Source organism: Emys orbicularis, chromosome 2 (assembly GCF_028017835.1).
Source record: "Emys orbicularis isolate rEmyOrb1 chromosome 2, rEmyOrb1.hap1, whole genome shotgun sequence".
NCBI classification, from domain to species: Eukaryota; Metazoa; Chordata; order Testudines; family Emydidae; genus Emys; species Emys orbicularis.
In genome coordinates this window covers 163,056,257-163,081,202 of record NC_088684.1, presented here as the reverse complement: position 1 = coordinate 163,081,202, position 24,946 = coordinate 163,056,257, and the positions used below count along the sequence as shown (strand labels likewise).

Below are 24,946 nucleotides of genomic sequence, written 5' to 3'. Positions count from 1 at the left end.
TTTCCATTATGCACTATAAAAAAAATTCAAACATATTCAAATAACCTGACACTTTCATATTATTTGAAGAATACTATTTTCATTATTTGCCCAAAGGTATTCCTGAATTAGTGTCAAACATTCTGAAGCCTGTAATATATACTCTTAAAAACAGTCCAATTGATTTTGTCTGAATTTTTGTGGGACGGGGAGGAAAACTTAACACAGGGTACAGAACCTTCACAAATACCAGGAAAAAGGGGTGCATAATGGAAAATATCTACTACAGTAGCTCACTTCTTTAACACTGTTAGATGTACATGAATTTAGAGGAGCCAGAGTTTTATAACTTACAATACGTCCATCGCCGCTACCTATGTCAACCAGAGATCCACTTCTGTACTGTAACATTTTCAAAACATTTTCAATCTGAGTTGAAGTTGCAGGTACAAAAGGAAGGCAAATTTTTCTCAGTGCTGGAGTTATGAATGGAGTGGCAACAGCATACAGTACCACCAATGTCCCACCAACAATGCCAGTGACCAACAATCCCCAATTTCTTTTTCTTGAGCTGTCATTATCAAGATTCATATGCAAAATGTCTTGGGTATGGCTTTCTCCTTGAAGTACTTTTGACATCGACAAAGTGTACCTGAAGAAAGGGAAAAACATATGTAACATGACTCCTTTGAAATGCCAAGTACATATCTATTTATTTCTACAGACAAAGTCTTGCTGGTAAATAGCATACAATAATAGAATCACATACTAAACTCTAAGGCTTAAGCTACACTTTATATAAAGCTTACCTCCTTTTGAGCTGGGATGTACTTATAAATCCTATTAACAAAATATTAAATGGCCTTGGAGAAAATCATCAGAAAATAATTGAATTTTAAAATCTGTTCTTTCTACCATAATTGACTTTTTTGCTCACTTAGGGCCCTCATGAATGTATTGGAGAGCAAGGAATATATACTAAGAAGCACACAGCCTATATTCATCCAGAAGACAGGGAAATTACGTATTTACCTCCCATTAATGCAAATAGAAGTTAAGTACATAAATCCCACATACACAGAAATGAAAACAACACCTCCACTCAAAAAACCTGTTCTTGTGCATAATGATTGCAAAGTTTTTATTTTAAAGTATCAGTAGCGGTTTTCTCATCAAAATAGAACGGTTTTCAGTCATGAAAGGAGCAGGTTTTCTTCCACTTAGAACAGAGAAAAATAGGTAAAAAATCAAGTAGTTAAGAAAGCACAGTGCACAGCCTGCTAATAAACCTATGGTTCAATGTAAAGTGTACAACACATTGTTCATGTACTGTATTTAATATCCAAAGCTAGCCAAGCATTCTTTGGAATACTATGTTAGCACCCTGGTCCTTAAGGAACAAAGGCCTGGTCCACACTAACCCCCCACTTCGAACTAAGATATGCAACTTCAGCTATGTTAATAACGTAGCTGAAGTCAAAGTACCTTAGTTCGAACTTACCGCGGGTCCAGACGCGGCAGGCAGGCTCCCCCGTCGACTCCGCGTACTCCTCTCGCGGAGCAGGAGTACCGGCGTCGACGGCGAGCACTTCCGGGATTGATCCCAGAAGATCGATTGCTTACCGCCGGACCCGGAGGTAAGTATAGACATACCCACAGATACATTATTTCTGTACAACTGTTTAAGCCTGATTATTTTTCTTTCAACTCATTGTAATATCATATTAACACTCCAGAAACAATATGCCTTTAAAATCTTAGAGGGAATCTGAATATCGTATTTTTTATGTGACATAAATATAGTGCTCATGAAAGGTGTTGACCTGACAACCCTGTCTTATATTTTGCTATATAATATAGCAAAGTCAGTGAAAGTACAGGCTTCCCCACATTGTCCCACTGGTGGGCTTCCATCTTGACCAATTTCTTTGAGAACATCAAAACAGTTCATACGATGTTGCTAAACTTACATACACAGGAGAGTCCCCCCCATGTCATAAGACATTGTCCATACAAGTGTGACATTTACCACTCATGATCCGGTACCACATGGTGTTGAGAGCAAGCTGCTTTGTGCCAAAAGAGCTATGGCATGATAGAAGTTTGAGTCCTTTGCAGAATCAGTGGCCAAGACTTTTAAAAATGAGTTCCCAAAGTGCCTAAGCTCTATTTTCAGGCACCTAAGTAACTGTCCTAATTTTCAAAAGTGACGAGCAATTAACAGCTATTGTTGACTTAAAATAAGAACAGCCGTACTGGGTCAGACCAAAGGTCCATCTAGCCCAGTATCCTGTCTTCCAACAGTGGCCAGTGCCAGGTGCCCCAGAGGGACTGAAAAGAACAGGTAATCTTCAAGTGATCCATTCCCTGTCGCTCATTCCCAGCTTCTGGCAAACAGAGGCTAAGGACACCATCCCTGCCCATCCTGGCTAATAGCCATTGATGGACCTATTCTCCATGAATTTATCTAGTTCTTTTTTGAACCCTGTTAAAGTCTTGGCCTTCACAACATCCTCTGGCAAGGAGTTCCACAAGTTGACTGTGCGTTGTGTGAAGAAATACTTCCTTTTGTTTGTTTTAAACTGCTGCCTATTAATTTCATTTGGTAACCCCTAGTTCTTGTGTTATGAGAAGGAGTAAATAACACTTCCTTATTTACTTTCTCCACACCAGTCATGATTTTACAGACCTCTATCATATCTCCCCTTAGTCGTCTCTTTTCCAAGCTGAAAAGTCCCAGTCTTCTTAATCTCTCCTCATATGGAAGTCGTTCCATACCCCTAATAATTTTTGTTGCCCTTTTCTGAACCTTTTCCAATTCCAATATATCTTTTTCGAGATGGGGCGACCATATCTGCACACAGTATTCAGGATGTGGGCATACAATGGATTTATATAGAGGCAATATCATATCTTCTGTCTTATTATCTATCCCTTTCTTAATGATTCCCAACATTCTGTTAGCTTTTTTGACTGCAGCTGCACATTGAGTGGATGTTTTCAGAGAACTATCCACAATGACTTCAATGGAAATTAATGTAAAGTACTTTGAGATCCTCAGATGGAAGACCCTACAGAAGTGAAAAGCAGCGTTACTACAAACATGTTTTATAAACGTGACTGTAAAAATATTTCTCATGATGACCTGCTCAACAGCCTTCTGGCAATGCAATGAGAGATATCCGAGGACTGCAGAAGGGGCAAATTTAGTACCTATCTTTAAAAAGGGGGGGGAAGAGAACTTAGTGATTGACCGACGGGGCAGCCTAACTTTGATACCTGGAAAGATACAGGAACAAATTGCTAGACAATCCATTTGTAAGCACCTAGAACAGTGGTTTTCAAACTGCGGGTCGCGACCCAGTACTGGGTCACGGAAGGTAAGGCACTGGGTCACGGCAGCTCTGGTCAGCACCACCAACCAGGCCGTTAAAAGTCCCGTTGGCGGTGCTGCCCAGCTAAGGCAGGCTAGTGCCTACCTGTTCTGACATCGTGCTGCACCCCGGAAGCAGCCAGCAGCATGTCTGGCTCCTAGGAGGGCCACGGGGCTCCGCACACTGCCCCTGCCCCGAGCACTGGCTCCGCACCACCACAGGCCGGGAACCAGCCAATAGGAGTTGTGGGGGGCGGGGGCGCGGCGGAACAGCACCTGTGGGCCAGAGTCACACTCCTCCGCCAACCAGCCAGACCTGCTGCTGGCTGCTTCCGGGGCACAGCACGGTCCGCAGTGCCAGGACAGGCAGGAAGCCTGCTTTAACACCTCTGCTGCGCCGCTGACTGGGAGCCGCCCGAGGTAATCCCACGCCTCAATCGACTGCCCCAGCCCAGCCCCCCCAAACCCGGAGCCCCTTCCTGCATACCAAACCCCTCGTCACCAGCTCCACCCCAGAGCCTGCACCCCCCAGCCCAGAGCCCTGATCCCCTCCCACACCCCAACCCTCTGCCCCAGCCCAGGGCCCCCCCACACCCTGAACCCCTCGTTCCTGGCCCCACCCTGCAGCCCTCACCCCTGAACCCCATCTTTCTGCCCCAGCCCTGAGCCCCTCCCACACCCCAAACCCTTCATCCTCAGCTCTGTTGGGTCACGGGCATCAACAATTTTCTTCAACTGGGCCAAACCAGCCTAATGGATGGATGGGGGGGGGGGGGAAGAACAGTAGGTATGATGTATCTTGATTTTAGAAAAGCTTTAGGCAGTCTCATGAGACACTCATGAGCAAACTGAAGAAACACAGTCTAGATGAAATTATGAAGTAGGTGTGCAACTGACTGAAAAATAATACTGAGTTATCAATGCACAGATACAAAATGAGGAATAACTAGCTAGACAGAAGTACTGCTGAAAAGAATCAGACTTATAGTGGATAACAAATGAGAGTCAACAATGTGATGCAGATGCAAAAAAGGCTAGTATTTTGGAGTGTATTAACAGGAGTGTTTTAGGGGAGGGATAGCTCAGTGGTTTGAGCATTGGCCTGCTAAACCCAGGGTTGTGAGTTCAATCCTTGAGGGGGCCACTTAGGGATCTGGGGCAAAATCAGTACTTGGTCCTGCTAGTGAAGGCAGGGGGCTGGACTCTATGACCTTTCAGTTCTAGGAGATAGGATATCTCCATTAATTTAATTTTAATTTAAGACCTGGGAAGTAATTGTCACACTGTATTCAGCACTGTCGAGGCCTCATCTGAAGTATTCTATCCAGTTCTGGGCACCACACTTTAGAATACATGTGGATAAATTGGAGAGAGTCCAAAGGAGAGAAACAAAAATAATAAAAGGTTCCAAAAACCTGACCTATAAGGAAAGGTTAAAAAAAACAGGCATGTAAAGTCTTAAGAAAAGACGACAGGGGGTAGAGAATCTGATAACAGTCATCAAATATGTTAAAGGCTATCATAAAGAGGATGGTGATCAATTTTTCTCAAAGTCCACCAAGGATCAGACAAGAGGAAATGGGTTTAATCTGCAAGAAGACAGATTTAGGTTAGATACACCTCTACCCCGATACAACGCTGTCCTCGGGAGCCAAAAAATCTTACCGCGTTATAGGTGAAACCGTGTTATATCAAACTTGTTTTGAACCGCCAGAGTGCACAGCGCTGCTTTACCGCGTTATATCCGAATTTGTGTTATATCGGGTCGCGTTATATCGGGGTAGAGGTGTATTAGGAAAAACTTTTTAACTATAAGGGTAGTTAAGTTCTGGAATAGGCTTTCAAGGAATGTTATGGAATTCCCATTAGTGGAGGTTTTTAAGAAGAGGTGAGACAAACACCTACGAGGGATGGTCTAGGTCAGTGGTTCTCAAACTTTTTTTTCCGCAGTCCACTTGAAAATTGCCGAGGATCTTGGCAGACCATTTAATGATCTTTCCAAATTTTGTTTGTATTGTTAGCTAATTATTGTAAAGCGCTTTGGATAAACGCACTATATAAAAAAACCTTAATAATAATGTTTTTTGTTCTACAAATAAAAGCACACAACTCATCTTTTAATATCAGTAGTCTTACCTTTCTAATGCGATGGATATGCCCTCTCTCCCCTGCCATGGCAGCACCCGAGCTGGGGCTGGGAAGGAAGGGGGGGCTGTCTCTCCCTCTCTACCCCACCGCAACAGCCCCCGAGCTGGGAAGGAGGCGGGTCACTCACCCACAACAGCCACAGAGCTGAGGCTGGGAAGGAGGGCCATCTCTCCCTGGCAGCCACAGCCCTGGAGCTGGGGAAAGTCACCTCTTTCTCTGGCCACCACAGCCCTGCACATCCCAAATTCCCCCCACCCCTTTTCTCACCCTACTGTCCCCTCCCACCTACCCCCATTCCCCCCAAGGCCACCACCTCAGCTTAAATGTGCATCTTTCTCCAGGGTCCAGGCACCTAATTAGTGGAGCCATGCCTGCACGGCTCCACTAATTAGGTGGGTGGCCCTTCATTCTCTTGTGTGCAGCTGCCAAGGTGCGCACCTTAGAGGGAACTGTCCACAGACCACTTGAATCGAGCTCATGGACCACTGGTGGTCCATGGACCACAGTTTGAGAACCTCTGGTCTAGGTTTACTTGGTCCTGCCTCAGTGTAGGTGCTGGACTTAATGACCTCTCAACGTCCCTTCTAGCCCTACATTTCTATGATTCTATAATTTAAAACTACAGTAGAACCTCAGAGTAACCAAGACCAGAGTTACAAACTGACCACTCAACCACACGCCTCATTTGGAACTGGGAGCACAAAATCAGGCAGTAGCAGAGACAAAACTTAAAAAGAAAAGAGTAAATACAGTACAGTATTGTATTAAACTACTAACAAAACAAAACAAAAGAAAGAAAAAGAAAAAGCAGCATTTTTCTTCTGCATAGTAAAGTTTCAAAGCTGTATTAAGTCAATGTTCAGTTGGAAACTTTTGAAAGACCTACCATAATGTTTTGTTCAGAGTTACGAACATTTCAGAGTTATGAACAACCTCCATTCCCAAGGTGTTCATAACTCGGAGGTTCTAGTGTATTTTTAGAGAGAAATTATGTGTGGATAATCATTTTGCAGGATTCAAGGTTTTAAAAAATATGCAAAGACAGTTATTTAAAGCTATAGATCTCAATACTAAAACCCCAACCAATTCAAAATCCTATCGCAAACAAAAGTATGATGTAATCCCACAAATACAAATGAGCTGGCTTTGCCCAAGTTTAGAACCCTACCTATACCTAACAAAGCATATATTAAAGTTATGGAGGCTCAAGTGATCTTCAGTAGGATACTACCTGTCCCTAGAGGAGAAGAGAGAAGGCAAGACAATTATGATTAGGGCCCTACCAAATCCATGGCCATTTTGGTCAATTTCATGGCCAGAGGATTTTAAAATTGGTCAATTTCACCATTTCAGATGTTTACATCTGAAATTTCACCTTGTTGTAACTGCGGGGGTCCCCTCCCAGAAGGGGGATCATGGGGAGGGTCCCAAAGCTGTTGGGGGGGGGGGTCCACAGGATTGACACCGTCACTTCTGTGCTGCCTTCAGAGACGGAGGAGGGTCCAGAGTTGGAAGTGGGTCCCATCTCCCCAATGCTGCTGGGAGCGCCCCAGCCAGGGGCTACTAGTCACAGCCAGTGGTGGACTAACACAAGGGCTCCAGGCAGTACCCCGAGCCCTGGCAAGAGCCACACGGGGGGGGGGCAGCCGCGGGGGGTGGGTGGAAGCCCCAAACCCAGGTGCCCCGAACCCCGATACGAGCCGTGTACCACCCTCACTTCTGTGCTGTCTGTGGAGGTGGGTCTGATCTCCCCCCCCATAACAGCCATGCAGGGGAAGGATTTTGGGGAGATCAGATTTCACGGGGTAAGACTTTTTTCATAGTCCATAACATGTTTTTCATGGCCATGAAATTGGTAGGGCCCTAATTATGATGATCAACAGATGGCTCTGGCAACGGTGCTATAAGGAGGGGTTTTAGATGTCTGAACATTCACTGGCCGATGAGTGTTCTCATGGGATGGACTCCACCTAAGTAGGGAAGGAAATAGACTTCTGAGATAGAGGGAAGTAGTTAGGGAAGTGGACTGGACGGAAGAACTCAAGGATCTGAATGTGTACGAGGCTTGGAATTACTTTAAGTCAAACATGTTTTTACAAAATGGTAGATTGTGCCAGACCAACCTGATTTCTTTCTTTAAAAAGATAACTGATTTTTTTAAACAAAGGAAATGCAGTAGATCTAATCTACCTGGATTTTAGTAAAGCATTTGATACGGTTCCACATGGAAAATTATTAAACTGGAGAAGATGGAGATTAATATGAGAACTGAAAGGTGGGTAAGGAACTGGTTAAAGGGAAGACTACAACAGATCATATTAAAAGGGGAACTGTAAGGCTGGAGAGAGGTTACTAGAGGAGTTCCTCAGGGATCAGTCATGGGACAAATCTTATTTAACCTTTTCATTAATGACCTTGGCACAAAAAGTGAGTGTGCCCTAATAAAATCTGCAGATGACACAAAGTTGAAAGTAATGCCAATAGTCCATTCTGGCCTTAAAATCTGAGTCTATGAGCACTGGTTATAAGAGATGGAAGACTCCGTTACCACTGCAACAACATAGAAGACTGGCTATCAACCACTATTAACTAGCTACTTGCAACTTTCTTTACCTCACCTGAAGTAAAGTATACAGGCCACTATAATTTTAAAAAGTGACTTTTAGGTTTTCAGACTTTAAATAATCAATTTTAATCTTGTTTTACATTTGTACTTTTATATGTTCCTAAAGAAAGGTTGATTTGCACTGAAACATAGATTCATAGAAATGTAGGGCTGAAAGGGACCTTGAGAGATCATTCATCCCAGCCCCCTGCGCTTAGGTAGTAAACCTAGAACATCCCTGAGAGGTGTTTGTCCCACCACTCCTTCAAAACCTCCACTAAGGGGGATTCCACAACCACGCTTCGAAGCCTATTCCAAAGCCTAACTACCCATATAGTTAGAAAGCTTTTCCTAAATATCTACCCTGAATCTCTCTTGCTGCATGTTAAGCCCATAACTTTTTGTCCTTTCAGTGGACATGCAGAATTGATCACCATCCTCTTTATACAGGCCTGAAATTGGATGAGTTTTATACCAGGTCCGCCCTCAGTCTTCTTTTCTCAAGACTAAACAACCCCAATTTTTTAAAATCTTTCCTCAGAGATCAGGTTTTTAGAACCTTTTATTATTTTTGTTGCTCTCCTCTGTACTCTATCCAATTTATCCACATCTGTCCTAAAGAGTGGCACCCAGAATTGGACAAAGTACTCCAGCTCAGGCCTCACCAGTACCAAGCAGAGCAAAATAATTATCTTCTAATGTTTGATATATGACACTCCTGTTAATACGCTCCAGAATATTAGCCTTTTTGGCAACTGCATCGCACTGCTGACTCATTCAATTTGTGATACACTATAACTTCCAGATCCTTTTCAACAGTACTACCACCTAGTTAGTTATTCTCCATTTTGTAGTTGTTAATTTGACTTTTTCTTCCTAGTGTAGTACTTTGCACTTGTCTTTATTTAAGTTTATTTTGTTAATTTCAGACCAATTCTCTAATTCAGGGGTGGGCAAACTGCAGCCCTCGCGCCGCACCAGCAGCTTGGCCCTGCTCCAGTGCTCCGGCCAGGGCGCTGGGTCAGGTGCTGCACCACAAGGCCAGGACAAGTAATAGGCTAAAACTGCAGCAAAGGTATATGCTACACATCAGAAGAAAAAGAACTTCCTGTCAGGGTGGTTAAGCACTGCCACAAATTGCTTAGAGAGGTTATGGAATCTGTCACTGGAGGATTTTAAGAGCAGGTTAGACAAGCTCGTGTCAGGGTCAATCTCTAGAGAATACCTGATCCTGTCTCAGTGCAGGGGACAGGACTGGATGATCTACCAAGGTCCCTTCCACTCCTGCATCTCTCTGGCAGCAACTTCCACTCTTAGGACTTCAATAGACGTAATAAAGGAAAAAACCAGCAGCCGGAGCCAGCTTCCCCCAGCGCGTCGCTTCAGGAGCTGGCGGGCGGGTCCCGGGTCAACACGCTGGGGCGGCTCCACCATTAGCCAAGCCGGAGCAGACAGGCCCTGCCCCCTGGAGGGTGGGGGTGGCACGGACCCGGTCCCGCACGGAGGGACCCTCTCCGCTCACCGAGGGGCCGATATCGCGAGACTCGGAGGAGCAGGCGGGAACTCCGACCGACGCAGGCGCACCGGAGTGGACGATACCACCTGAAACGCGGGGGGGGGCTCACCTGTGGCAGGCTGTATAGCACTGTAGAGTAACGTACCCTGCCTCGCAGCGCGCATTTGCGCCGTCTTTTTTTGCTCTCACTGTAGTGCCGTGGACCCTGCGAATATGATGTGTGTCGGAGTTCCGCTTAGTGGTCTCTCCCACTCTGACTTGCGCCCTTCTTTCCGTCAGACGCTTCCAGAAGGGCTCAGTGGGGGCGGGTCCCAGCTAAGAAATCCTTCCGGTAGTAACCCGCGGCGCATGCGCGGCGCAGAATCTCCCGGCCGTTACGTTACGTTACGTTACGTTGGGTGTGGTGGGTAGCAGCCGCGGCTCGTGCTCCGTCGGTTGGTGTCAGAGCGGCTCCGGTGCGGCAGGACCATGTCGGCGATGGGGACTCTCGCGTTCGATGAGTATGGGCGGCCCTTCCTGATCCTCAAGGACCAGGATCGCAAGAGCCGCCTCATGGGGCTGGAGGCGCTCAAGGTATTTGCGCATGCGCCACCCGGGAACCGACGGTTGCTAGCCCTGGATCCATGTGCTTTCCCCCTCCCCCACTCCGGGATCAGAGACCCCCCCCCGTGGTTGGTCGCTAATCCCCTTCCCCCTGTAGGGTCTGGAGCCGCCGGACCTTTGTGTGTCTCTCACCCCTCCCCCCGGGCTTCGGGCCGGGCCGGTGCGGGAAAAGCCGTGACCGGTGCGCGGAGCTCGTAGCCCCGCCCCCATCGGGGCCGCCCGGCCGCGGCCAGAGCGAAGGCTTTGATGACGCGCACTAGGCCGCCCAGAGCTGCTGCCTCGTGCGGATGGAGCGGGGCGGCTGGATCCGCCGGGCGCCTTGTTAAACGCCAGGGCCGGGCCCTGTGGTCGCTCAGTTACTAAACTAACGTTAAGCTGCGGCTTTCCCTTGAATCTCTCACACACTGAACCAGGCTCTTCTCCCCCAGTGCAAACGTGCGTTAGTCTCTCCTGGCTTAACCCCCGCCCCGGTTCTGGTCCCGTCCTATAACCAACCGCATTGAGCACATTGTTTGCAGCCCGTTTCCTCCAGTCCGCGTTTCTCTGCCTTGCACTCAACTGAAACCACTCAAGGTCTCTGATGATCTCAAAGCTCACAACCTGGATGTTATCCTCATTCTCTTTGACCTGCCAGCTGCTTTTGATACAGTTAACCACACTCCTCCTCTTGAAATGTTGTTCTCCCTTGGCTTCCTTCTCTTGGTTTTTCTCCTACCTCTCTAACTGCTCCTTCAGCATGTCCTTTGGAGGATGCTCTTCACCCCCCTTCCCCTTTCAGCTTTGGGGGGGAGGGGTCCACAGGGCACTGTGCCTTTCTCGTTTCCCTTTACACCTTTTCTCTGGGTATCCATTTCATACACAAATACAAATAAAATGACCACATGTATGTTGACAACTCATGCCCTGCAGCAAACCTGTCTCTTTCTGTCCAAGCTAAAATCTTGGCCTCTCTCTTTGACATTTCATGGATATCTAGCTGTCAGCTCCAAGTGAATATGGCTATAACAAAGCTCCTTATCTGCTCTCCCTGCTACTTCCTTTCTCAATTACTGTGGACAACACCACCATCCTGCCTGTCACTTACGCCCTGAAACTGGGCATTGTCTTTGACTTGGATCTCTGTATTGGTCTTCATATCCAGGTGGTGTGTGAATCTTGCCAGTTCTTTGTGGCTAACATGGTTAAGATATGGCCTATCTACTCCATCCACACAACTAAAATTCTTGTCCAGGCTCTTGTCATCTTGCATCTAGATTACTGCAACATTCTTTTCTCTGATTTGACAGATGCAGTTGTGCTCTGTTCATATCCATTCAGAATGCTGTTGCAAAAATCATTTTCCTATCCTGTTTCTTTGACCATGTCAGTCCTCTCTTTGCTTCCCTCCACTGGCTCCCCCTTCTCAGTCACTTCAAACATAAGCTACTTGTCTTAATTTTCAAGGTGTTTCATGGTCACGCTACCTATTATCTGTCATAGGCTATTGAGCTGTTCATATTCAACTCCAGTCAGCCCATGATGTCAGTCTCCATTGCCCACTTGTTACATTTTTCAAAGTACCTTTGTCCTTTCTCTCATGCTGCCCCTCATATTTGGGAAGCACTCCTCATAAACTTTCTCAAAGCTACCTCATTATCCTGCTGATCCTTCTTCCTAAGGGCTTGTCTACATGGATGTGGATTATGGGGGTGTGAATTGCAGTGCACTATAGCGTTGCATTTAACTACCTAGTGTAAACCCTGCTAGCGTAAACTAAAAAGTACCCAGTTCCCATCAGCGTAGTCCTGGAAACATGAATTAGGGTTTACATGGTGCAGTTACAGTACAACACTTCGGGGCATGCAACTCATATGCCCGATAGTCCAAACTTCAAGGCTATATAGACAAGACCTAAAATTTTGTTTTACCATGTTGCCTACGAAATACTGGGCAGCGGGTGTGCCGAGACCATGTATCGTCTCATTGTTTACTTGTACTCCATTGTCTGTCTGCCTATATCCATCTGTTGGCTCTTGTCTCGTACTTAGTGTACATCTACGCTTAAAATGCTACAGTGGCACCGCTGCCATGCTACAGCGGCACCTCTGTTGCGCTTCAGCCCAGACACAGTGTACAGTGACGAGAAGGGTTGTCCCATCACTGTAATTAATCTACTTCCTTGAGAAGTGGTAGCTAGGTCAACGGAGGAATTCTTCCATCGACCTATTACTGTCTACACTGAAGGTTAGGTCGGCATACTTGCGTCTCTCGGGTGAAGTTTTCAGTGTAGACCAGTCCTTAGGTTATAAACGATTGGGAGGGACCATATTTTTTTGTTCCATGTTTGTACAGTATATAGCACAATGGGGTCCTGGTCCATTATTAGGGCTCCTAAGCGCTTTGGTAACACAGATAATAAATGTGATGCATTTCAATCATTCACCTGTTGCATCGCTGAAGGAGACGAAAAGTATAATTTTAAAAATCCAGTATTTTTGGTGTTTTGCGCCTGCAGAGGTGGGATGCTCTTGTTGTATCCTAGTGGATAATCTGAGCAGTTTGACTATACTAGCAATGCAATGGTCTATTGAAAGGTCAACGGATTTTTAAAGAATGACTGAATGTTAACAATCCTTTATCTGGCGAAAGTCCTTCCCAGATCATCACTTTTGTATGAGAGAGTTAGAGTTCACAGGCAAAGGTCCAGCCCACTAGTCAGATGCCTTTAATGCATCTGCTAGCGGGAGGGCAGAAGGAAAAGTTTGGGTATATCAGTTATATATCAACACACACAATTTGCCTGATCTGGGTATAATTATAATATAAATTTTCACATAGTTTAACTTCTGCTTGAAATAGAGAAAAATCATCTGTAGCAGTTGTTTTGTATCTCACCCCCACTTAATGCTGTTTTAAAAAAAGGGGGGGGGGGGAGCTACTATGCCTTTTTCATTGCCAGTGCAAGTTTTATTCATATTTGCACCAATGGAAAACATTGGAGATGGGAATTGCTACTGGCTAAGCGATGGCCCTGAAAATACTGACACCTAATTTTCTCTGACACATAAGTGTACCTGCAAACAACTAGAATCCAAGGACTTTCTTTTTCACTATTTATTTGCATACTGTTACTAACAAAGTATTGTATTTTTAAGGATGTGTCATAATGATTGAATTTATGTTTGCATTTTTGTTTCATAGTCTCATATAATGGCAGCAAAGGCTGTGGCAAATACATTGAGAACATCACTGGGGCCCAATGGTAAGTATGAGAATGTAAGTTTAAACACTTTTTTGGGGGGGGGGGCGGGGGGGTAAGGTTTCTTTGATTATTTATAACTTGTATACTTTTTGAACACTTGTTTTAGGTCTTGATAAAATGATGGTGGACAAGGATGGTGAGGTGACTGTCACGAATGATGGGGCCACCATTCTGAGTATGATGGATGTGGATCATCAAATAGCTAAACTTATGGTAGAGTTGTCTAAATCGCAGGATGATGAGATTGGGGATGGAACTACAGGAGTTGTGGGTAAGAGACATTTCAAACCTATCACCTTTGAAATCAGGTTATTTAAAGAGTTGGCCCTACATAAACAATTAGCATCTCAAACAAACCTAGTAGAGTAGCTAGCATTTTAATTCTCTTGCAGCTCCTGTATTGCGGGCTCTCTATCAGAAGGATGGGGTAGGGGGCTGTTTGTTTTTGTTTTTAAAAGGGTAGGCTAAATTTGCAGGCAGTATTGACACTCCATCCCTTGTATTAAATGCATCCATGTATTTATTTTTTCACATATCTTAAATAGTTTTCTTCCAATTCCATCTTCACTCCTTAAGAAAAAGCAATAATTGGGTAGTTTCCTCACTAAGATTGGTCAACAGCTGTTGATGAATTTTAGAAACTTGTGTCTGGCATAGTGTAAGCCTGCAAGGGCAAGTCTGTTACACACACTTTCTGTGCTCTAACAACGTATTGCAAGATTAAAATAACTTAGTAAATTGATGGAGGAAAGTAAATTCTTGTTTTTTGTGTTTTGTAGTTCTGGCTGGTGCATTATTGGAACAGGCTGAGCAGTTGTTAGATCGCGGTATTCACCCTATGAGAATAGCAGATGGTTATGAGCAGGCTGCACGCATTGCCATTGAGAATCTAGACAAAATCAGTGACAGTTTTCCAGTTGATCCACAGAACAGTGAACCTCTCATCCAGACTGCAAAGACAACTCTAGGTTCTAAAGTGTAAGTTTATACTGGGAAAACCTAACTAATGAAGTTTCATACTTGAAAGCATTTTTGGGAAAAATCATTGACAGTTGTTTGGCTTTTTTAGCTGGAATATAAAATTCGTTACATTCCTCAATGAAATTTTTCCTTAAAGTTAAACGTCACTTTTTATTTTTATTTGGGCATAAGCTTTTTACCCACGAAAGCTTATGCCCAAATAAATCTGTTAGTCTTTAAGGTGCCACCGGACTCCTTTGTTGTTTTTGTGGATACAGACTAACACGGCTACCCCCTGATACTTTTTATTTTTATTACCAGTTAATTTCTCTACTGTAACTCCCTGATGCGGCAAGTTTAGGAGGAGGCATTAATAAGCCATTCTCTTTACACGTTTGATGAGATGTGACAAGCAGCTGCAATAGAAATTCCTCTATGCTATCTGTCTAATTCTTTCTTTTCCACTTCCACGCTTCCTAACTTCCCTTTATATATTTCTGTGTGGTTGTTTCCCCTCACTTTTAAAAGATGATAGTTTGCTTAAAGAAAAGATGACACTAGATGGATTTCACATGTGACAAATAGCTAATATTATTATAACCTTATCTGCTACCTTTACTTCTATTAAGAGTAGTGACAGAGCAAATTATTTATTTGGCTATAGTAAAATGGTATTTAGATAGTTAATTTGATACTCATCGTGGGTTAATTAATGAAATGTGGCTCTTTAATTTGCCGGGATAGTGATTTGATGGCATAATATGGTTTTCTGCTGACAAATGCGGATCAGCCCAAAGTGGTGCATGCATTTTAGGTGAGAGTCTCACAATCTTTTCAGGTTTGCAGCCCCTTCTTTGAAGTCAAAGGTTTTCACTACCTCCTTTCATTTAATTTATATCAGTGATGATGATAATAAGCCTATATAATTTGTGTGTATGTTGAGAGGCCGACAAAGAATATTTAACCTTGAAAGGTAATGGGGAGAGGAGAGAGATACACCTCTACCTCGATATAACGCTGTCCTCGGGAGCCAAAAAATCTTACCGCGTTATAGGTGAAACCGCGTTATATCGAACTTGCTTTGATCCACCGGAGTGCGCAGCCCCGCCCGGAGCACTGCTTTACCGCGTTATATCCGAATTCGTGTTATATCGGGTCGCGTTATTTCGAGGTAGAGGTGTATGTCCTTTGCTTTAGACTGTTAATAAATGTTCGTGACCCCTCGATTGATGTTCATGACCCACTAGTTAAGAAACACAGTATAGGGTAACCCAGCATGATGCATAAACAAGTATTCAACAAATCAATTGACCATTGACTGTTCTCAGTTCCCTTCTCAGGTGTGAGTTATCTTTTTGTGCTGGGCTGCCAGACACTTTAAAACAAAAGTTATTTTTCCTCCCTTGGTATCCTGCTGTTAATTGATTCATCTCGTTAGACTGACCTCACACTTGGTAAAGCAACCCCCATCCTTTCATGTCTTTATACCTCCTCCTGTATTTTTCACTTCGTGCATCTGATGAAGTGGGTTCTAGCCCACGAAAGCTTATGCCCAAATAAATTTGTTAGTCTCTAAGGTGCCACAAGGACTCCTCGTTGTTGGGTTTGTTTTTTTTTAAACAAAAGTAATCCTGTTGTTCCTTCCTGTCGCTATTGGAACAAAGGAAAAGCTACAAGTGATGCTTGACTTAACTGTAAATCTGATCAACACTATTTTGTTTGTTCTTAATGTAGGGCAGTTAAATCTGTGACATTTGCTGCTTGTCTTACGTTAACGAACATTTCAGGTCTCTCAGTATACTGTTCAAGTTAGTGTCGGAGCTGGAGACAACTCTCCCCTTCCCCTGTCTTTGGGGCATATTAAAGTGGATATATCAAACCATTTTGCTTTAATCTTAAAGAATTTAATCTAGAGTTTAACTTGTTCTGTGCAGCCAAAAATCTACATATGGTCCAGCACCAGTTGTCTATACCATGCTCCAATATATCAAGTATATGTAATCACATTAAAAGAGGTCCTTTCCCAGATGTACCTTGCATGTTGTTTGGCATGCACCCTATAGGTCCTTTATTGGTTATAACTCACTTGTAATCAGTTAAGTGTGAGAGCCCAAATCTGCCTCTTGGTAAGATATTCAAGAAGAGGTGTCCATCTCCACTTCACAGGCATACAAATTCAATTCTTTATCTCCTGTTTTGTAGTTTAACTATCTTTTTCTCCTCTTCTCTTCTCTCATCTTCCTACAATGAACAAACATTCAAAGCTCAAATAACGTTTGTTCTCTATTAGGACAATTGTTCTCTTGGGGAGGGGGGACGTTTTGAACAATCTTAACTAACTTCATTACATTTTGCTTAAATTTAGAATTAATCGTTGCAACAGACAAATGGCAGAAATTGCTGTAAATGCTGTACTGACAGTGGCTGATATGGAACGCAAAGATGTTGATTTTGAGCTAATCAAAGTACAAGGCAAAGTGGGAGGGAGACTGGAAGATACCCAGTTGGTTAAAGGAGTGATTGTGGATAAAGATTTCAGCCATCCACAGATGCCTAAAGTGAGTCAGTCTTTTTTGGTAGTTATTTAAACCATCAAGGAACTTTTCTTTGCCCCTCTAACTGCTGTATCTGAACACCTCTCATGTACTCTAAAATAGAAGTTTCTCTTTCCTAGCTTGTAGAAAAAATAGCTTTATTAGTATGGGGTGGGGGAGGGGGGAGAGTGCAGATATTATTGAGGTCAAAATAATTAATCTTTATCTTTATTTTAACATATAGGAAGTTAAAGATGCTAAAATTGCAATTCTCACTTGTCCATTTGAGCCACCTAAGCCTAAAACCAAGCACAAGCTTGATGTAACATCCGTGGAAGATTACAAGGCACTGCAGAAATATGAAAAGGAGAAATTTGAAGAGATGGTGAAACAGGTTAGAGTTTATAAATGTATTTATCCCTGATGACTTTTCCCCAGTGTATACAAGAGTGAAATATTTTGCTTTTCATGTATGATTTGACTAGTAGTCTCATAAGAAGCAGACCTGCTTGCATACATATACTTTTAAAAAATTACAACTGAATTACAAACTAACAACAACAAAATAGCTGTAATTAATTAATTAACAGACTGCAGTTTGAAATTCAGTTCCATGGTTAGTGTCTTTACGGGTCATCCTTTGTATCCACTGTATTTTGGTACTTGTGAGTTCAAATTAAATCCATTGTATTGCTTTTAACTTAGCAACATATATTGGAATTGCTTTCAGATTAAAGACACTGGTGCAAACCTAGCTATTTGCCAGTGGGGTTTTGATGACGAGGCAAATCACTTATTGCTTCAGAATGAGCTGCCTGCTGTTCGTTGGGTTGGTGGACCTGAAATAGAAGTAAGTAAACTTCTTTCCGACTTCATTTTGCATCTGCCTTGACTGGCTGACAAAGGATTTAACACATGATCACTTCAGAAGCTCTGGCTTTCAGGAGGAGAGCAGCACAACTAATATACATGAGTCTAAATGACTGATTGTAAAATAGCACTTGAGAGAAGGGCCCACTGTCAATGGGGCCATGATCCACAATTTAATCCTCTAGACACTACCCCAGTACACATAATAACTGATGGATGGGAGTTAAAATTGAGCTTAAAAAGTGTGATGGGTAATAGGTGACCTAAGACTCCATGTTTAAAATTTCATTCCTTGCTCTGCAGAAGCAACTCATTCCCTGAAATACTCTGAAGGAGGGGAAGCATCCATTTCAGAGTCTAGTCCATAAGCTGGCCTTCTTCCACCTATCTCCCACAATTAAAAAAACCCCTTGAGAAAAAATTCTTTTCAAAATGACTTTGTTTTTTTACTTGTAGTTGATTGCCATTGCAACCGGAGGGCGCATCGTTCCTCGTTTCTGCGAACTCACGTCTGAGAAACTAGGCTTTGCTGGCATTGTCAGGGAGATCTCATTTGGAACAACAAAGGATAAAATGCTTGTTATTGAGCAATGTCAGAATTCCAGAGCTGTTACCATCTTCATTAGAGGAGGAAATAAGATGGTGAGATGCTCAATATGTAAATGAGAGTTTGAACATGTCTTCTGCTAATTCCTATCGGCTTGCAAAATCAGCAGGTGCATCCAAAAGAAGCCTCAATGTTGTACTGTCTTATCTGAAGTGTGGCTAGAGGGAGTGAACAAGTCAGTAGTCCACTTGACTAGGACAGTCAACAGTGATTGCTTGTTAAGAGTGGCAACTCGCTGTGCAAAGTACCACTAGATTCACGTTGTTTGGTGTTGAGTAAAACTGATGATCCTTTGTTATCATGCACTATGAGTAACTTTACTCTTGTGCCTAGTGCCTTTTACTTTTAATGGACTGCTCGTTTGAATAAAATTATATTGAATAATTTGGAGGATCAGGCACTTACTCATTTTCACATAGCAGTAGATATCTAATCTTCATCTGTAAGTCTTGGCTTGACCTTTAAATAAGAATGGTGTCTCCTGTAGACAGAAACCAAATTTCAGAACTTTGCATTAAATCGATTGGTGTCTAGTGTGTTGCGCTTATCCTGCTGGTACTTAAGTCCTATTTGGAGCCAAAAGCATAAGAAAGAGGGGGAAACTGAGAGGGTACAAATAAAGAGTTAAAATAGATTTGTAATCTTTTTTTTTTTTTTTTTAACTGCTTTTGAGGTTTGATTAGCTTTTTTAAAAAAAATAAAACGCATCAAGATATTAAATGGACTTTCTGAAGTATGAACCATAAATATTTTAGTGTAAAAACCCTTGTTTTTCTCTTGGAAATACCCCAGGCTTGAAAAGCGATTTGGTCATCCAAGTGAAGGGTTGAAAATCTTTTAAAATGTGCATGTGTAATTTCTAAGTATTGAAAAGCTGATTATTTCAAAATGTAAGGTTTCATGAAAACAGTGAATTAAAAAAATCTAGGTCATTACAACAATAGATTTCTATTCAGATATTACTTGGTTGTGTGGAGTTTCTGATTCTGTATTAGGAAACCTTGACGAAGTAAGATTTTCGGGACTCTCCTAACTTTACGTACTGTAACATAACTTGTTATATTCTAAAATTCAAGATTATCGAAGAAGCAAAACGATCTCTTCATGATGCGTTGTGTGTAATCCGGAACCTGGTTCGTGATAACCGCATTGTGTATGGAGGAGGTGCTGCTGAGATCTCTTGTGCTTTGGCAGTTAGTGAAACAGCAGATAAGGTAAAAAAAAAAAAAAAAAAAAAAACCTTTTTCATCATTCTCCTGCTCAAGGAAAACATCAACCTTTAGTATCTGTAACTGAAAAACAAGTGTATGTTAAGGAATTTCATGCTTTCACTTATGCACAGCATCATGTAGTTTTAGTTTTTCACATAGTAACTGCTTCACCATAAAAAAGCAAAGTAGAAGAAGAAAAGCTGTTGTGCTTTTAAAAAAAAAAAAAAAAAGCTGTTGTGCTTTAGTAAACTACTTTGTGGTTACTGATTAAATGATAGCGTGAAATTTTCTATTGGGTTGCTAGCTATCTTTCCAGACTGATGTACTGTTATCAGTGATGTTCCTTTTGCAATACTGATATTGTCTTTTGACAGATGAAATAGGACAACTTAAATTTATCAAAGTCATGTCTGAATTCAAGTACAGATCTTAGGGTTTTGTTTTAAAAGGTGGTAACCTTAGCCAGGTCAAAATGTGCAGCTCCTGGAATGGAGACTATGGTTGTAGATGGGGCATTCAGTGGCACATGACTCCATCCCCTACCCCTAGACCCTCATTTCAATATGATAATAAGATTGCAGTCGCTCCCACCATTCATGCCAGGACTTTTACTGCACTGTAGCAGGGTCCATGTGATGAGTTACTGAGCGGCCAGCTGATGCATTGTAGAGTCACACAGTGAAATGGCTTGCCATGTAAACAAGCCGTTTGTTCTTAAGACTGATGTAGGATGTATTATGCATATAAGTATGTTGGCACCACATATAAACATCCTGTTGGGTAGGATGGGCCATGTTTTTAAGGAACACTTGCATCTATAGTATATGGATAAATTCTTTCACTGTTTCAATGTGGTAACTTGGTTTTGCCAACAGTCTAATATAAGCCTGTACTCTCCTAGTGCCCCTCTTTGGAACAGTATGCTATGAGGGCTTTTGCTGATGCCCTAGAAGTCATTCCCATGGCGCTTTCTGAAAACAGTGGAATGAATCCCATACAGACTATGACTGAAGTGCGAGCTAGACAAGTGAAAGAAAACAATCCTGCTCTTGGGATCGATTGTTTGCGCAAAGGAACAAATGGTAAGAAATCCTTAATACGCTGTGAATATTGTGGAGAGTTGCTAAATGGAAGGCATTTCTCAACAAATGTAAAAAGCTGTAATAGACTTACCGTGAGTACTACAGAGACTTCGGAAAATGTCCTATGAAGAATTTAACTTTGTTGGGTTACTGTGTATAATGAAGTTCTTGTTTGCGGCTACTTATTGGACTAATGTGGCTCCTAAATTTTCTGGTAATTTTTGTAATGGGTTAAAAACACCTGTTGTATCTAATAGTAAACTATGGTTCTAACTTTTTCTTCATTCTTTTCTCTTAAAACACTTGTGTAGAAATTATTGTCCTCTCTCTAAGAAAATAGTGTTATTTATCCCATCAAATGTCCAGTTCAGGTTACTAGAACAGAGTTAAGAATTTTTATAATCTGAACACTGGATCCCAGAATTGTTTTGGTACAGAACATTATAAGAGTAATGATTTTTTTTTTTTTTCAGAACAGTATTATAGTTTAAAACTTTTTTTTAAATGGTGTTGTGAAAAAAAATCAATCCAATATTATCTATTTTATACTAATACCAAGGCTAGGTCTGCGCTACGAGCTAGGGACGGGATTCCCCTGCTCGTGTACATGTGCTTGTGGCAGCTTGATGAGAGCTAGCAGTAGCATAAATAGCAGTGTAGCTTAGGCAGCTGCAATGGAGACACAATCGAGCTATTCTGAGTACAAACCCGCCTGAAACTGATACGTATGTACCATCCTAGCTCCGCCACGCCTCCGTTGCCACTACCTATGCGACTGCATCTTCACTACAACATTGTTTCACCCATGCTGTTTTCCTACTTAAGACATGTTTTTCAGAGAAGAAAGTAGGAACTTGAACAAGTGAGTTTAAGGCACAGTGGGAAGTTTTTCATAATATGGTATTGGCACGTTTATCCATACAAAATATACTCTGTAATTTTCTTTATGCCTGGTTGACTTCCTTGTGATGAAAGTACTTAAGCTGCTACATAAAGGACTGTTGTCGGTGTGCCTTATGGTAGTCTATCACTGGCACATGGAAGCTGCATTTATTCTTTTCTATGAAGTTAAAAATCATGCTAGAGGGGAAAGAGATGGGAATATTCAGGGGGCGGAATGTTAGAAAAGAGAATCTGGATCCTCTTATTTAAGATCACTGTGAAAGGTCTAAAAGTTACTCACTTTGTAAATAAATGTGTAGCTTGATGAGATTTTTAAAAATATCAACAGTCACCTTTTGACCCTCAAGGTTGAAAGCACTAATCAAAATACATTGTAGGGGTCACATAGTAAATTACTTACTTTAATCCAAGAAATTTAAGAGTATTTTATGACATGTAAACAATAAAAAGTAAAAATGTTTTGAATCAGATGCCTTCAGGAGACCATAAATTCTTTATTGCTCTGCTGAGCATTTTTGTTTTGTTTTAATTTAACCCCAAATAATTATTTGTAATATTTGTTAAACTCACTTGTATGTGTGGTCACCCACAACATGTAAAAAATCAAGGCTGCAACAAACAGGTGAGTGTCCAAATGTATGTTTATGTTCTCCAAATTTGGGTGCCTATTGACAGATTTTCTAAATGAGCTCCTTACTGGGATTGATTATTTGGATTTTCTGGGTGATTGACTTCATTTTGAAAAACGCTTATCTACCAACCATTGTCTATTACAACATGAATTTCTGAATTCAAGCTCTTGAAACATGAATTAATCACTTAGTACTTCTTCATATTTGAAGAATTTGAAATAAAAACCTTAATTTTATACCACATGAGTAAAACGTTTGGGCATAAGTAGAATGAGTTCAGATGAGGATTTGACTTGGAACTGTCTTTACTTTTGTAAGTGTCATGTTCCCTTCATTGTTTTCATGCCGTGCCTTATTATCATGATTAATGTAATGCGTTGCCCTAGTGAATATAGAGAAGTTTAAAAAAAAAAAAAAAAATACTGTGCTCCAAGTTGGGAACTTTCAGCTCAAAGCAATTTTTGAGACTGAGATGTAAACCTGAAGTCTTCTTTTTTCAAGAAATGTCTCAGCTGTAGCATGAGCACTTGACTGGCCAAACAAAGTGTACAATGTCAGAGAAATAAGTCAGCTGCTCGTACCGGCATGTTTTTCTTCACTATACCTTACTGTGATCTCTAAACAGCTGAAAGGGAATAATATGCATGTAGAATAAAATTCTGAGTTTTGGTAGAAGGGTGTGATTGTACGGAGGTAGAATTTTAAATCTGAAATGTGATTTGCGCTCTGCGGGCTCTTTTAATGTGTCTAATTTGGTGGGTTTTGACTTTTGGGGGGATGTCTAATTATTTCCCCTCTTTTGACAGATATGAAGAAACAACATGTCATAGAAACCTTAATTGGTAAAAAGCAACAGATTGCTCTGGCTACTCAGATGGTTAGAATGATTCTAAAGATTGATGATATTCGTAGGCCAGGAGAATCTGAAGAATGAAGGCTGAAAAACAAGGAATAAAATGTAATGGAGCCACTGCACTAAGAAAAATCAGTGGGATCTCAACAGTTCATCTTCAGCTATTTATTTCTTGACAACTTTTCTTTTTGTTTTAGATACTGTAACTGCTAGTTGTTGAAGACAATAAAGTACCATTTAGCAGTTGTGGCTTTGAGTTGTTTGAGGCATCATTGTATGTTCTTACGTGTTTCCTAGCAAATATTCACATCCTTTTATATTGACATGTGTCAAGAAAGATAGCTCAGATGTTCTATTGTTCAAATTATTTATGGCCCTTCATCTATTGTCCCTGCAGCAGACTACTCCTGTTGCCTGTAGGCAGAATCTCTTACCATTGAATGTCCAGTGGTCTGGATTCTCTAGCTCTTCAGTGCAGCAGACTGGAAATTCTGTGTCAATTTACATAAACTTTAAAAATGGAGTCTTGTATGGAATTAAATATGCACATGAATAATGCAGTATTCTTTGTTCACATGATAATAAACTTGATTTTACACTGTCCATCCTCCCTAATTTTCAGTTTGTTGCAGAATTTTGTATTAGTCATAGCTGCATTTTAGAAATGTAGAAAGTCCAGTCCTTTCATTTTCCTCTAAAATTGGACTACATCATTTGTTCTTATCTTTATTTTGGCTCAGTTTCAGCAAATCACTTAAATCTGCGCTTAACTTTAGTAACTGGGACTACTTGTGCTGAAAATTACGTATGTTAAAGTGCTTTGCTCAATAAAACTACTTGTATGCTTCAGTGCTTTGCAGAATTAGGGGTCTTTGTAGCTGGTCTGTTTTAAAGCTTCCATTTCCCTTATGTGAGCATTTAATTTTTATTGTTCTCTAAACTAGTAGTTTTAGCTGCTTTTACTTAAGTAAAATGCACTAATAATTAGTGCATTATTAGTAGCACTAATAATGATTAGTGCTACTCCCTATTGTTGCCACTTGGGGTACAGCTACACAGGGATAAAAGACCCACAGCATGGCCGTGGTTGACCCGGGTCAGCTGACTTGGGCTTTGGGGCTAAAAGTTGTTGTGTAGATGGTTGAGCTCAGGCTGGAGTCAGCTTTGGGACCCTCCACCCTCACAGGGTCCCAAAGCTCAAGCTCCAGCCTGGGCCCAAATATCTACATAGCAGTTTTTCAGCCTTAGCCTGTCAGCTGACTGGCCAGCCATGGGTTTTTATACCTTGTAGACATACCCTTGAATGCTGACACATGATGAAACACCACCTCACAGGAGAAACTAAAGACTAACATGATAAAACTCAGTGGAGACCCAACGGCAGTGTTTTACTGCAGTTTAAGAAGGAAAGATTAAATTCTTTCACTTGGGAAATTTAAATCACAAAGTTCAAAAGCTACTTTCCTAATAAGTAAGCATGTCACCCATTTCTAATAAATGAAGTAAAACTGAACTTCAACTTCCATGTGCTTCAACTGCACAGAGGAGCTTTCTACTATGGAAAGTGACATACTGAAGAATAATCTACACTATGCTTCAGTAATGGCTATTTATAGTGTAAACATTGAGAGGTGTGGATTCTTGGTTGTTTCCAAAATAAATGATCAATCATGCCAACAGCTCCAGTATTGTTTTCCAGAAATATTGTAGCTGTCATTTCAAGATATACTTGTTTCAAAAGTGTTCCAGTACTGCATAGTATATTGGGAATGGTACAATAAAATTGCTCAGAAGACCTTAAATGAGAAATGGCTGGCAAGTTACTATTC

General features: G+C 41.8%; 2 protein-coding genes across 3 annotated transcripts in view; one reads left to right on the top strand and one right to left on the bottom strand.

Annotated features, from left to right (window-relative positions):
• ATPSCKMT (ATP synthase c subunit lysine N-methyltransferase) overlaps positions 1 to 9,799 on the bottom strand; it is a 39,263-nt gene extending 29,464 nt beyond the window's left edge. The window contains exons 1-2 of one of the 2 annotated variants that reach the window (XM_065397947.1): positions 9,731 to 9,799; positions 334 to 631 (exon numbers count right to left, since the gene is read on the bottom strand). In XM_065397947.1, coding sequence (XP_065254019.1) covers positions 334 to 618 — 285 coding nt within the window. In that variant the 5' untranslated portion in view covers positions 619 to 631; positions 9,731 to 9,799. Of the gene's footprint in view, positions 1 to 333; positions 632 to 9,330; positions 9,616 to 9,730 lie in introns of those variants that run through there. The other variant, XM_065397945.1, reaches the window with a different exon arrangement.
• Positions 9,800 to 10,009: 210 nt separating this feature from the next.
• CCT5 (chaperonin containing TCP1 subunit 5) lies at positions 10,010 to 23,719 on the top strand. The gene is made up of 11 exons (XM_065397944.1): positions 10,010 to 10,194; positions 13,405 to 13,465; positions 13,572 to 13,736; positions 14,245 to 14,443; positions 16,791 to 16,983; positions 17,204 to 17,353; positions 17,690 to 17,809; positions 18,286 to 18,471; positions 19,513 to 19,650; positions 20,549 to 20,729; positions 23,071 to 23,719. The coding sequence occupies exons 1-11, from the start codon at positions 10,090 to 10,092 to the stop codon at positions 23,196 to 23,198; spliced, it is 1,626 nt and encodes a 541-aa protein (XP_065254016.1). The 5' UTR covers positions 10,010 to 10,089; the 3' UTR covers positions 23,199 to 23,719.
• Positions 23,720 to 24,946: the final 1,227 nt, after the last annotated feature.